The sequence below is a fragment of the Rhamphochromis longiceps genome, linkage group LG17 (genome assembly GCF_057381845.1).
Source record: "Rhamphochromis longiceps isolate RC_006_pf linkage group LG17, R_longiceps_female_GT1.1, whole genome shotgun sequence".
Lineage (NCBI taxonomy): Eukaryota > Metazoa > Chordata > Actinopteri > Cichliformes > Cichlidae > Rhamphochromis > Rhamphochromis longiceps.
Window position 1 is genome coordinate 13,535,840 of NC_140573.1, and position 15,258 is coordinate 13,551,097.

The following is a 15,258-nucleotide window of genomic DNA, read 5'->3' on the forward strand; positions in this document are numbered from 1 at the left end:
CTGAAAACATCTGCATATTTGCTCTATAGCTTTGTTGTGGACAGCAGTGTGAGTGGAAGATGCATACTGTAAGTATTCATAGGGTTAAGGCTAATGTCCTTCATGCTTTGTGCTTCAGCAAATTCAGTTCAATAAAAAATATCAAAGTGGAAAATCTCAGCTGTTACTGAAGCTTTACATCAGTATTTGAAGAACTGTTTAGGAAATACTGTATATTCTCTATAATATAGATTCTCATTTCCGGTGACCAGATGCACATGAAGTCGACAGATTTATATTTTTTGGAAGTACTGAGTCCGCAGACATCACCAGATACTTTTAAGCAGCGTAGAATCGTTCTGTCAGGAGTACTGAACAGGCACATTGGCTTTGGGACATTTATTTTTTTCAGCTTGCCTACTGCATATGTATTTCTTTTGAGGTACTTTGAGTACTTAATTAAACCATAAAACTGCGCTTAGATTTGAGCCTGACAATTTACTACAAATTGTGCTGAAAATGACAGCACAAAAAAAGCACATCCCTGATGTGAATGTGATAGTTGCCACTAGGAGGAATAATTTATTTGGAAGCCCAAGGGAGATGTTATTAAAAGTGTGAAATCAGTGCATGTAGACTGCTCAAAGTGGTGCCCAAAGTTTGACTTGTCCTGTAGATTTTTGCTGAGGCCAAATCTTGCATGTTTAGAGCAGAGCCCTGCATGTTTCTGGACCTTAAAGCTGGCATTTTACGTTAACAGAACAGAAAGTGTCACATCGACGGGAGAGAAAGAATAACACAAAATACAAGCGACTGATGTATTAATGGCTACAAAGTTGTTTTTGACATTTAACAGAAATGTTAAGTGTTTTAGGTTTTAGGTCACAATTGTAAGCAGAGAATCTGCACATAAACAATAAGGTAGAGATCAAAGTCTCTGCGTAATGTGTACTGAATGTAATGAATATTGAGGTTTTTGCTGAAATAGTTTGTTATCCACTGACGGCCGTGAGTCATATACACATGCCATTCATTACACATGGCCATACTAAAAAATACCTGCAGCTACATACACATGCAGAAAACAAAAGTGATGTGCACATTTATGCAAATGGAACAATAACTTCATTTACAGGCTAACTGGTGAAAATCTCCACACATCCATCTATTTAATGCCGCTTTCCCGCCGTGGGTCAATACACCAGACCATCCTCTCCCAGTTCATCCGAGGGAACTTTAAGACTTTCCCAGGCCAACTAAGAGATATAATCTCTATAGCTTTCCCTGGATCTGCCTCAGGGCCTCTTCCAAGTAGGCAATGCTTGAAACACCTCGACTGGCTCCTTTCAATGTGGAGTTCCTTCTGAATGAAGGAACTTCGCATCTCAACAGTAAGGGGGAGCCCAGCCGCCCTTCAGAAGAAACTCATTTCTCCCACTTGTGTCCACAGTCTGATTTCTGCCCAGGGCTCGTGAACATAGATGAGGGTAGGGATGTAGATCAGCAGCTGCACATTCACACTCATCTCTCAGTTCACCACAATAGAGCGGTACAGTGTCCGAATTTTGAAGCCAATAGAACTTGAGCATCTTTAAAAAGCAGAAATGAGATTCTGACACCAACTTCTGGAACTTAGATGGGCCTCGAAATTCAGTTGTGCAGAGACTGAATAGCTCTCGTAGCAATAAGAGAGTAAGTCGTACCCAAATTTACAAAGAAATTTAGTAAAATGCCTTCTCCAAGTCCAAAAAGCAAATAGAGAATAGTTCCTCAAACTCCCATGTACCCTCAAATATCCTCGAGAAGATAAAGACCTGGTCCAGTATTCTGCAACGAGGACAAAAACCCCCGAATTTTTCCTCCTGAAATTGAGGTTTAACTAACTGAATGTCTCTCCTCACCAGTATCCTGACTTGGACCTTCCCAGGGAGGCTTACTAGTGTGATCCCCCTATAGCTGAAACACTCCCTCTGGTTGTCCTTCTTAAAGATCGGAACTACCACTCCAGCATACCAAACCAGAGGCACTGCCACAGATTTCCACGCCATGTTGTAGAGATGTGGCAACCAAAACAGCTATGTAGCATCCAGAACCTTAAAGAACTCAGGGCGAATCTTGTCCACCCTGGGAGCTCTGTCATCAAGAAGTGATGAGACATCCCACCTTTGTCTTTAGACAGTGTCAGTCCATGGTTCCACTGAACTCTGTGTGGTTTGCTTCAGCACCACCCTCCACTTGAAATATGCAAAAGTCTTTTGCTGTGTTGTTTAGTTGTTAGATTATTCACGCCCACATTAAGTTTGCTTGTGTTTGACTTACTAATTTCCACTGCTATTGGTAAATTACCAAGGGCATTCATCAGAATGAACGGGCTGCATCTGTGTTAATAAATTAGTACCTGCTTGTTTTGTAACTATTTAGTTTGGCAAGCCGGCAGTCAGTTTTTGCTTTTCTTTTTTTGTTTTTGGAACTTTGTATTATCCTTTCGGCTTAGGTTGTCATCTCTACTTTACATATGCTAACAGGACAGTTCCACCTTCACTTAAATAGCAGTTAGCTGTCAAGTCAGCTAACTGAAAGCCAGGCACAAACTCAGATAAAAACGCAACATGATAAAGTTTTAAAAAGAATTCTGAAAAATGAAGGGATTCAAACTATATTTAATTTCTGACAACAAACCAAAAGTGAGCACAAAATATGGATATTTATTTTTCTGTACCTGGCTGCCCTCAAAAGGCCCTTGGTCAAGTGTACTGGCGGGATGCAATTAAAGGCCAGTCGATGGATGAATGTTTTCTTGTCGAGTTTGGCTCCTTGTCCCGAAAGCTGAAATGTCAAGTGTGACGGTCAGCAATCTATTTACATCTCTGAGTGCAAAGGAGGCATTCAAAGAGCGCAGATTGAAGTGATTGAATGACTCGGTCAACAAAGGGCTCTGTGGAGACAGAAATCAACAAGAATGATTCCTGTGTGCGTCTGTGGTGACATTTTGATTGTGACATTAAGGTGAAAGGTAGATTTAATCAAACAGACAAAAGGAGCAAGTAAAAAATGTATGTGAAGGGCTCACAATGATATCTGTGCTCACGGAATATCATCTGTCTGTCTTTGAGTTTCAGCTGATTTATGCTCAAACTGTCCAAGCAAGGAATGTTTCTTATTTCATTCGTCTTATGTATCCAATTTTTTTACATTTGGTGTAACTGAATGGTTTCGTTTTGTTTACACAGAAGAAGGAGTGGACATGGGACGAGAGCAAAATGATGGTGATGCAGGATCCCATTTACAGGTAAGCTGGCCTTAAGATTTTTTATTTTTTTTTGTCATAACGTTACATTTCTTTAGCTCATCTTTAAATGCTAATTTAGATGCTTTTTAATACTTATTCTAGTAAGTCAGTCCTTATGGCTCATTGAGCCTTTTCCCAAATGAATTTTAATCCAAACTTGATTAAGTACACTGTGGTGGCTCCGGAAATGAGAATCCTTTGTCTCTGTCAGTGCAAGCGTTGACATTTTGGAGAAAGAAGGCACTGGTAAGTCTGGCGATAACGTCCACCGACTCCTAAACAGCACAGCACCACCAACATTTCAGAAAAAAAATGCTAAACATCATATCAGAAGAAATGGTAATCAAACCAATCCTCAACACTGTTTTTAAAAATTGAATACATTTTAAGTTCTAATGTGCCCAAGTGTCACTTCTGCTGTCATGTTAATTTCGGATCTCTTTCTCTTTTAATGGGGGCATCTAATTAAACCTGAGCCGTTAGTCAGCTCTTTATCCCCTGTAACCATACTGTGGTTTTCTGCAGTTTTGTTTGCAGCGCTGCAATTCTATCATAATCACAGCATGAGGTTTAATTGACATCTTAAAACAGCCTGAGTTGTATCCCAGTGGCAGCGTGACCTAAAGTAACCTTATTTACTGCCAGTGGTGTTGGTGTTGTGTGGAATACTTGGGATCTGTGTCTTTCCTGTGTTGCTGTTTTTCCTCAGAACAGACATTTTTATGTAAATTCAGAACATCAAGCAGACTCGGCTTCGAGGCATTTGGGTCTTCTAGTCTAGTAGAGGTTTGTAATAGTGTGAGACTTTCAAGTGTTATTCATATGCATCATATAGCACTTTATTCGATACTCTTGTTGGTTACATGCGCGGTATTGGGAGTATCAATATGCAGACTGGGTGAACCGGGGGTTGAACTGTCAACCTTCCAATTAGTGGGTTTTGTTCTGGATGATTGTGAGTCAAACAACAACCTCCAGGGATGGAAAATGATGCCGGCAGTTACAGTGGGGCAAAAAAGTATTTAGTCAGCCACCGATTGTGCAAGTTCCCCCACTTAAAATGATGACAGAGGTCAGTAATTTGCACCAGAGGTACACTTCAACTGTGAGAGACAGAATGTGAAAAAAAAATCCATGAATCCACATGGTAGGATTTGTAAAGAATTTATTCGTAAATCAGGGTGGAAAATAAGTATTTGGTCAATAACAAAAATACAACTCAATACTTTGTAACATAACCTTTGTTGGCAATAACAGAGGTCAAACGTTTACTATAGGTCTTTACCAGGTTTGCACACACAGTAGCTGGTATTTTGGCCCATTCCTCCATGCAGATCTTCTCGAGAGCAGTGATGTTTTGGGGCTGTCGCCGAGCAACACGGACTTTCAACTCCCGCCACAGATTTTCTATGGGGTTGAGGTCTGGAGACTGGCTAGGCCACTCCAGGACTTTCAAATGCTTCTTACGGAGCCACTCCTTTGTTGCCCGGGCGGTGTGTTTTGGATCATTGTCATGTTGGAAGACCCAGCCTCGTTTCATCTTCAAAGTTCTCACTGATGGAAGGAGGTTTTGGCTCAAAATCTCACGATACATGGCCCCATTCATTCTGTCCTTAACATGGATCAGTCGTCCTGTCCCCTTGGCAGAAAAACAGCCCCATAGCATGATGTTTCCACCCCCATGCTTCACAGTAGGTATGGTGTTCTTGGGATGCAACTCAGTATTCTTCTTCCTCCAAACACGACGAGTTGAGTTTATACCAAAAAGTTCTACTTTGGTTTCATCTGACCACATGACATTCTCCCAATCCTCTGCTGTATCATCCATGTGCTCTCTGGCAAACTTCAGACGGGCCTGGACATGCACTGGCTTCAGCAGCGGAACACGTCTGGCACTGCGGGATTTGATTCCCTGCCGTTGTAGTGTGTTACTGATGGTGACCTTTGTTACTTTGGTCCCAGCTGTCTGCAGGTCATTCACCAGGTCCCCCCGTGTGGTTCTGGGCTCTTTGCTCACCGTTCTCATGATCATTTTGACCCCACGGGATGAGATCTTGCGTGGAGCCCCAGATGGAGGGAGATTATCAGTGGTCTTGTATGTCTTCCATTTTCTGATGATTGCTCCCACAGTTGATTTTTTCACACCAAGCTGCTTGCCTATTGTAGATTCACTCTTCCCAGTCTGGTGCAGGTCTACAATACTTTTCCTGGTGTCCTTCGAAAGCTCTTTGGTCTTGGCCATGGCGGAGTTTGGAGTCTGACTGTTTGAGGCTGTGGACAGGTGTCTTTTATACAGATGATGAGTTCAAACAGGTGCCATTCATACAGGTAACGAGTGGGGGACAGAAAAGCTTCTTACAGAAGACGTTACAGGTCTGTGAGAGCCAGAGATCTTCCATGTTTGAGGTGACCAAATACTTATTTTCCACCCTGATTTACGAATAAATTCTTTACAAATCCTACCATGTGAATTCATGGATTTTTTTTTCACATTCTGTCTCTCACAGTTGAAGTGTACCTCTGGTGCAAATTACTGACCTCTGTCATCATTTTAAGTGGGGGAACTTGTACAATCGGTGGCTGACTAAATACTTTTTTGCCCCACTGTATGTGTCAAGAACTCTGAGTAGCCACTTGTGGCTGGCTCTAAAAGCGAGCCATCACCATAGACTCCCACGTTAAAATTGGCAACTAAAGAGTATTAAACATCTAGTGTAGTGAAAAAAAAGGTTTCTCTTTATGGATGGATTCTTTTTATCATAACGCCGTGTGTTGTGTGTGCGTATACCGATTAGGCGTAACATTATGACCAACTGCATAATATTGTGTTGGTTCTTCCAATCCATTGAGGCACAGACTTCACTAGAGTCCTGATTGTGTGCTGTGGTATCTGGACCAAGATGTTAGCAAACGATCCTTTAAGTCCTTTAAGTTTGAGGTGGAGTTTCCATGGATTGGACTTGTTTGTCCAGCACATCACACAGATGCACAGTTGGATTGAAACCTGGGGAAATTGGAGGCCAAGTCAACACTTTAAACTGGTTTGTTCTCCTCAAACCATTTCTGGACCATTTTTGCTATTAGGGATTACCATTTCAACAAAAAGCTGTACATGGTCTGCAACAATGCTTAGGTAGGTGGTACTTGTCACAGTAACTTTAACAAGGACCCAAGGTTTCCCAGCAGAGCGTTGCCCAAAGGATCGTACTTCCTCCACCAGCTCACTTTCTTCCCATGGTGTATCCCGATGCCAGGTGTTTCCCAGATAAGTAACCCACCTGGGCATCCACATGAGTTAAAAGAAAACGTGATTCATCATGATTCTTCCATTGCTCCATTGCTATTGGCGGTGCATAGGAGTCGACATTGGCACCCTTTCTGGTCTGCAACTATGCAGCACCATACGCATCAAACTGTGATGCAGTGTGTATTCTGATGCCTTTCTATCAGCACTAGCACCAACAATTTTGGCAGTTTGAGCTGCATGAGCTCGTCTGTCCACACAGGCCAGCCTTTGCTTCCCGCTGCAGACTGGAAAAACCCAACATGAGCTTTGGAGTTTTGGAGATGCTCTGACCCAGTCATGTAGCAATCACAATTTTGGCCTTTGTCCAACTCGGGTACAGTTCTTTACGTTATGTTATTCACTTCTGTCAGTTGTCATAGTGTTGTGCCTGATCTATATACGATGCATGTAATTTATTTTGCAAGCTCCATTCATTCAAATGTTTTTTAAGACTTGTAATTAGGCATGTACCTAACACTAAACTATCTGCAAGACCTCAGCTCCCTGACAGTTATAGTATTTTGTTAGCGTGTTACTTGAAACTAATTAGCAGATCTTTGTGTCAGAGTGACATAGTTTTATGGGCACAGCAACCCAGCTTGCTAGCGATAGCTGATAACTCAGCACCTCCTGCCAAAATAAGCTTCTGGCTCCAGAAAAACAAGATAGTCAGAATGCTAAACTGTAAGGCCTCAGAATAAAAATACTGGGTTACATTATAAGTCTGAGGTTACTGAGCAGAGAAAGAATGTAGATAAAAAGTATCTTGATAGCACATTTTATTATCAGTGTTTAAACCTTCAGGCATGTTTTAGTTGGGGAGTGAAGTTGAACATAAAGGCTATGTTGATCTGCATGGATGGTTTTCCCAAAGGTGAGCAAATATGTTTAATGTGTTTCCCGCTCTGGCAGTGAGATCATATCAGGTTTAAAAACTGGATGTCTCCCTGGGCCGTGTTTATTTTGGGGATATCCAAAATAATGGCGTGCTACTGCTCTAAATCAGCCAGTTTTCTTAATGTTATCATGACAAATTTTTGTGGCATTGTTAACATGTAAAAAACCTGTCAGCGACAAGCGAGAAAACAAAGAGGATTTAACTCAAATGTACAAATCCGATGTAAGTTTAATGGTCAAAACTGTTCCACTCTGCCAGAATGTCTGATAAAGCAGAGTGTAGGTACCAGGTCATGCTCTCAGCCCTGTTATGATCCTTTTTTCTTTTTATCTTGTCTTCTATTGTGCAAATTTGTTCACTCTCAATTCTTATTCTCTGTATCAGGAGATCTTGCTTGTCATTTATGAAAATGGCAAATTCAAAACAATGATACATTCTCCTAGAATGAGGATATTGTTCCCTGGTTAGCATTATCTCTTGGTGACCTAAAGGTCATGAACAAGATGGCGCCGAGTATGGCAGCCTTGTCGCGAGCTCCCCCAAGCAACAGCTTTTTTCTGTGTTTAATTTTACTTTTCCTTCATTTTATCGCGAGTAGCACATGTCTCCTTGTGTACGACCGACAAACCTTACTGGACATAAAAGACGGTCTTTCTTATAACTTTCCGGAGTTCAAGTTTTGCAACACGGACGCTCCGTTTGCAGACCCCCCATTCATCTCACCTGAGACGCCTTTGTTCTCTGGCCCTGGAGGCCGCAAACGCCAACGCAGAGGGAGAAGATCTGGCATTCTGGTTCGACTGAGACGGCGCACTAACACACCACCGTTACCCAGTTTATTACTGGCTAATGTGCAGTCTCTGGAGAACAAGCTGTGCGAGCTTCGGGCACGGATCTCATTCCAGCGAGAGATGCGGGACTGCTGCGTGATCTGCCTCACAGAAACCTGGCTATCGGACAAGGTACCGGACTCCGCAATACAACTACCGGGGTTCTCCGTGCATCGCGCGGACAGGTCACAGGATCTTACTGGGAAAAGCAGAGGCGGTGGTGTGTGTTTCATGATCAACAACAGCTGGTGTGATTATGCGAACGTGCACCCGGTCAAATCCTTCTGCTCACCGGACCTGGAGTACCTGATGATTAAGTGCCGGCCATTCTGGCTACCGAGGGAATTTACAGCAGTGATTATTCAGAATCAGAATCAGAATCAGAATCAGAATGGGTTTATTGCCAGATGTTGAGGTTTACAACATTAGGAAATTGCTGCGGTGCTTCAGTGCAGACAATAAGAATTAAAGTGCTATGTAGAAAGAAAGATATGTGCATGCGATATACATGAGATATATACATGAGAATAAGAATTATGAGTGCTACGTAGAAAGATATATACATGAGTGCAGGTGGTGATCAGTGCCAAACATGAAATGATGCAGTGACACAGCGTAGGGTCATGTGTTAGTGGCGGGGACAGTCATGTGGTTATTGTTCATGTGTCCAACAGCAGAGGGGAAGAAACTGTTCTTGTGGCGAGAGGTTCTGGTGCGAATGGACCGGAGCCTCCTGCCTGAGGGGAGCAGGTCAAACAGACTGTGTCCAGGGTGAGAAGGGTCAGCTGAGATCCGGGCTGCACGCCGCAGTGTCCTGGAGGTGTACAGGTCCTGCAGAGATGGGAGTCTGCAGCCAATCACCTTCTCAGCAGAGCGCACAACACGCTGCAGTCTCTGTTTGTCCCTGATAGTGGCTCCAGCGTACCACACGGTGATGGAGGAGGTGAGGATGGACTCGATGATTGCAGTGTAGAATTGCATCATCGTCCGTGTTGGCAGGTTGAATTTCTTCAGCTGCCTCAGGAAGTACATCCTCTGCTGGGCTTTCTTAATGACGGAGGTGATGGTGGGCTCCCACTTCAGGTCCTGGGTGATGGTGGTACCCAGGAAGCGGAATGAGTCCACAGAGGTGATGGGGGTGTCAGTCAGGATGATGGGGGGGAGTGGGGCTGTGTGCTTCCTGAAGTCCACAATAATCTCCACTGTCTTCTGGGCATTCAGCACCAGGTTGTTGTGGCTGCACCAAGACACCAGACGTTCAACCTCCCTCCTGTAGGCAGACTCGTCCCCGTCCGAGATGAGCCCAATGACGGTGGTGTCATCTGCGAACTTGATTAGCTTGACAGACTGGTGGGTGGAGGTGCAGCAGTTGGTGTACAGGGAGAAGAGCAGAGGAGAAAGAACACAGCCCTGAGGGGAGCCGGTGCTGATGGTCCGGGAGTCCGAGACATTCTTTCCCAGCCTCACGTGCTGCTTCCTGTCCGTCAGGAAGTCAGTGATCCACCGGCAGATGGGATCAGGCACATTCATCTGGGAAAGCTTGCCTCGGAGATGGTCTGGAAGGATGGTGTTGAAGGCAGAGCTGAAGTCCACAAACAGGATCCTGGCGTAGGTTCCTGGGGAGTCCAGATGCTGCAGGATGAAGTGTAGGGCCATGTTGATGGCGTCGTCTACAGACCTGTTGGCTCTATATGCAAACTGCAGGGGGTCCAGGAGGGGGGCCGTGAGGGTCTTGAGATGGGAGAGAACTAGGCGCTCAAATGACTTCATGACCACAGATGTCAGAGCCACGGGTCTGTAGTCATTTAGTCCAGTGATCCTAGGTTTCTTGGGGACAGGGATTATGGTAGAGGACTTGAAGCAGGCAGGCACATGACATGCCTGCAGTGAGGAGTTGAAGATGCCAGAAAACACTGGGGCCAGCTCGTTTGCACAGTGTCTGAGGGTGGCAGGAGACACACCGTCTGGGCTGGGAGCTTTCCGAGCATTCAGACTCCTAAACTGCTTCCTCACATCTGCTTCATGAATATGAAGAGTTGTGGTCGGAGGAGGTGGTGTGAAATCCTCTTTTGTGTGGGGTGAGGGGGCGGGTGTTGCAGGTGAACAGTTTGAAGGTGGTGATGGCTCTATGGAGGGGGGAGAGGTGGGGGAATGAGTGTCCAAAGTGCCTCTATTGTTGGGGTCGTTGGAGGTGTGAAGGCTGCCTGATGGCTCGTCAAAACGGCAGTAGAAGTCGTTAAGGGTGTTGGCTAAGAGCAAGTCATCAGTGGAGTGGGGGGTTTTAGGCTTGTAGTTTGTAATATTCCTAAAACCTTTCCACACAGAGGCCGAGTCATTCTCTGAGATCTGCTGCTGCATCTTCTCAGAGTGCTGATGTTTGGCAATGTCCACTTCTTTAGTGAACCTGTACTTGGCTGTTTACATTCCCCCACAAGCCGACACTGACCGAGCACTCAGGGAACTGTACAGCGCGATCAGCAGCGAGGAAACCGCACACCCAGAGGCAGCGTTTATCACAGCCGGAGACTTTAATAAGGGAAACCTGAAGAAAGTCTCACCCAAACTCCACCAACACATCCATTTTAACACTCGTGGAGATCGGCTACTCGACCACTGCTACACCTCTTTCCGGGATGCGTACAAAGCCCTCCCCCGCGCCCCATTCGGCCAATCAGATCACTGCTCCATCCTGCTCCTGCCCGCCTACAGGCAGAAGCTTAAACAGGAAGCTCCAACCCGGAGGGCGGTGCACTGTTGGACGGACCAATCGGAGTCTGCGCTGCGGGACTGTTTTGATCACGCGGACTGGGAAATGTTTCACGTGGCTGCTAGGGACATTGATGAATACACAGACTCAGTCTGCGGATTTATCAGGAAATGCGTGGAAGATGTCGTCCCATCCAGAACAGTTAAATCCTTCCCAAATCAAAAACCCTGGATTAACGGAGATGTTCGCGCGGCACTGGCGGCACGGAGCACCGCCTTTGCCTCCGCGAACACATCGGACTACAAACACGCACATTACCAACTCCGGAAGACGATCAAAGCAGCCAAACGTGAGTACAGGGACAGGGTGGAGCAACAGTTTGACAACCCTCGGAGTATGTGGCAGGGACTAAACACGATCACAGACTTTAGAGGGAAAACCAGCACACCGCAGACCACGGCCTCTCTGTGTGAGGATCTAAACGTATTCTACACTAGATTCGACACAGCGAACACCATGAGACCGGACAGTGTGCGCACCGCGGATGACGTCAGTGCGCACACTGTGTCTGAGGAGGATGTGCGGAGGTGCTTCAGGAAGGTGAACGCACGCAAAGCTACTGGTCCGGACGGGATTCCCGGCCGCGTCCTCAAGTCATGCGCGGCTCAGCTGGCTGGAGTGTTCACGCACATCTTCAACCTTTCCCTCTCTCTGTCTGTAGTCCCAGCCTGCTTCAAAATGGCCACCATCGTCCCTGTACTCCTCATTGAACGACTGGCGACCTGTAGCCCTGACCCCCATCGTAAGCCAATGCTTCGAGAAGCTGGTCAAGGACTTCATCTGCTCTGCACTACCCGACTCACTGGACCCTCTACAGTTCGCATACCGCCACAACAGGTCCACTGATGATGCCATAGCCCTGACACTACATACTGCCCTGTCACACTTGGAGAAGAGAGACACGTATGTGAGAATGCTGTTTGTAGATTACAGCTCAGCATTCAATACCATCGTTCCCTCGAAGCTGGACAGGAAACTGCAGGATCTAGGACTGAGCAGCTCCCTCTGCAGCTGGATCCTTAGCTTCCTGTCTGACAGACGCCAAGTGGTCAGACTGGGCAGCATCACCTCATCCCCCGTCACAATGAACACTGGTGCTCCACAGGGGTGTGTACTGAGCCCTCTCCTATACTCACTCTACACCTACGACTGCACAGCCACTAACAACTCCAACATCATTGTGAAGTTTGCGGACGACACTACAGTGGTGGGTCTTATCACCAATGGTGATGAGACAGCTTACAGGGAGGAGGTCAGCGCCCTGACCCACTGGTGTCAAGACAACCATCTCACTCTCAACGTCGCAAAGACAAAGGAGTTGATAGTGGACTTCCGGAGGTGCAGAGAAGTACACACCCCCATCACCATCAGCGGCGCTGCTGTGGAGAGAGTGAGCAGCTTCCGGTTCCTTGGTGTACATCTGGCTGAGGATCTTACGTGGTCAGTACACACAAACAAAACAGTGAAGAAGGCGCAGCAGCACCTCTTCTTTCTCAGGAGACTGAAAAGATATGGCATGAGCCCCCGCATCCTCAGGACCTTCTATCACTGTGCCATTGAGAGCATCCTCACTGGATGCATCACCACCTGGTATGGCAACAGCACCGCCTACAACTGCAAAGCTCTCCAGCGAGTAGTGCGGTGCTCTGAACGGATAATTGGAGGTGAGCTTCCCTCCCTCCAAGACATCTACAGGAAGCGGTGCTTGAGGAAAGCGGGGAGGATCATCAAGGACTCCAGTCACCCCAGCCATAAACTGTTCAGACTACTTCCATCAGGAAGGAGGTTCTGCAGCATCCGGTCCCGTACCAGCAGACTGAGAGACAGCTTCTTCCATCAGGCCATCAGACTGATGAACACTTCATAGACACCTCACCTCCACTACTGGAACTTCAACATTATGCACTCCATACTGTACAGTAATGCCACTGTTTTGCACATGTCTCACTCTGTATATTTATTTTATATATTTTATTTATTGTTTACTCTATTTAATTTGTAAAATATGTGTACACACACACACACACACACACGTAGAAAAATATTTAGTATACACATCCAGAAATGCATATACTATTATATATTGTACATATATTTATTAGTTTCAGATGTAGCCATTCTTGTATTTTGCTTGTTTACATTATTGTATTTTGCACAACTCTGTTGCTTGTGAAGCTCGCACACAAGAATTTCACTCACATGTACTGTACCAATGTACCTGCACATGTGATGTGACAATAAAAGTGATTTGATTTGATTTGATTTGAAAAGGGCTAAGCAGAGGAAAACGTCATGTTGAAAAAAAAGTCGAATAATATTAAAGTGTGAATATCAGAGTTCTGAGGGATTAGAAACCGCGGTTACGTTGTAAGATCAGAATTAAGGATGCAGGACGCGACGAGGTTTGTGCAGATGTTATTGGGGGAGACAGAACGGCTGGGAAGATCTCACCACAAGAGAATATGTGTGAGAAAGTTGGGCCTAACTTGACATGTCTGTGGTACATTTGACCCCACGGGACTTAAGATTGAGTTCATTCGATCATTTGCCAAAGGGCTATAAGCCTTTGATTTGAACTCTTACCACAGTCTTGTCTGAGCGGACCTGCTTAGACACAAACAGTCACTCAGTGCTGAGACGCAGCTTGTGAGAATTAAGTGGTTCAGACAGATTTGTAGAGAAATGATAGGAACGCTTTAAGATGACTTCACCATTAATCTCTTTGTCTTAGACTTACACAGACATGCAGAGATGTTGAAGTTTGCTCAAACGATGAAAGCCTGCCTGACTACGGTAGAAAAAAACCCTCGTTCTAGAGAGAGAAGTCGAAATAAAGTTGAAGACAGGTAGTGCCGCACTTCTTATTCTGCACCGAATGACTCATTCTTTATCCCACTGCTCCCTCTCTCTTTACCCTTCAGACGCACGCACGCACACGCGCACAAATTGACACACTCTCTCCCAGGCGGGCCCGGCTCAGAAGTGCATCCAGGAGCCCAGTTGGGGGTTTGGGCTTTGGAAATGATTCTGTCAGAAAGATGGATTTTGCCCTGCTGTTTGTGTAAGCGTCTCTGAGCTTAGGAATTCTCAGAGATTTTGTTTGGTTAGAGATGCCTCACCCTGTCCCACGCATCTAAACCTTGCGTACGGTTTTTAATATTACAGTCACAAAGTTCCCCCCCACCCCCACGGCAGGAGGAGGCTGCACAGGGTGGGGGCTTGAAGCCAAGTCCGATGGGTAAGCCTCATCGATCAGTGGCTGTCATCTGCTGAGCCGAGTGTGACAGATCTTCACGACATCTCATCTTTACTCTTCGACTTAGTTACGATGCGCCAGTCCAAACAGAAGTCTCAGTCATGAAATATTTGATATTTTCTGTGCCGGACTTCACTTCTGCTCTTCACATATATTTATGTTTTATAGGAAGTGTATATATCTTCTATACACAGTAGCAGAAGCGGCGATGTTAACATATGAGGATTAATATCTTGCCATATTTTTATATGAGGTGTCATCGTGTTTTATGACAAAAAAATGCTAATATGAAGTAGACACTGCTTCTGTAAGTAGTTATTTGTTATATGTTAGATATATGTGACAGTGTTGTTGTTTTGTTTCATATTCTTCTGTATTTCCCCTCCCACTGGGCAGTTTTTCACACATGAACTTTGGGCAATTTGGAGATAATCATGTTAATCCATGGTTGCCCTTTCTTAAATGTTGCACACAGCAGGAAATAGAGAACTTTAAGCATATTCTCACTACTGGAAACACTACTTGTTTGGCTGAGGGAGCTGCCTGGGGAATATGCAGGACACCCTCTCACTAATGGTAAATGTACTGAACTGTTAACGGTTCTATTGGCACATTAATACAAAGTGACATTACTCTCATGTTGCACATGAGAGCTTGATGGCTATAGACTGTCCACTGCATATGTGTTCTCACATGCATCTCTGGATGGTAAAATCCTAGAAAAATTCAAGGCGCGTGAAAATGACTTTACTGTCCTTTAGGCTCCATCAAAAGCATTACTGTGAGCAGCAAATGATGTATTTCATCGTGAGCTCTGCCCAACCCTGTAATGAAGTCTGCGGTGCAGTCTGTTCTAGCACTTTGTTACTGCTATGCAATTACAAAGTTTCACAAAGAGCTGTCGTGATTCTCAAGCTGTACCTGTGGCATTGTTCTACTTTAAGAGGCTCCCT

The 15,258-nt window shown here is 45.2% G+C and overlaps 1 protein-coding gene across 3 annotated transcripts in view; it reads left to right on the top strand.

The window, feature by feature from the left end:
* The window catches only part of LOC146649398 (carboxyl-terminal PDZ ligand of neuronal nitric oxide synthase protein-like), a 247,081-nt gene that overhangs the window by 80,239 nt on the left and 151,584 nt on the right, over window positions 1–15,258 (top strand). For all 3 annotated transcript variants that reach the window (XM_085387095.1, XM_085387094.1, XM_085387096.1), the window contains exon 4: window positions 3,210–3,268. In XM_085387095.1, coding sequence (XP_085243221.1) covers window positions 3,210–3,268 — 59 coding nt within the window. The remainder of the gene's footprint in view (window positions 1–3,209; window positions 3,269–15,258) is intronic.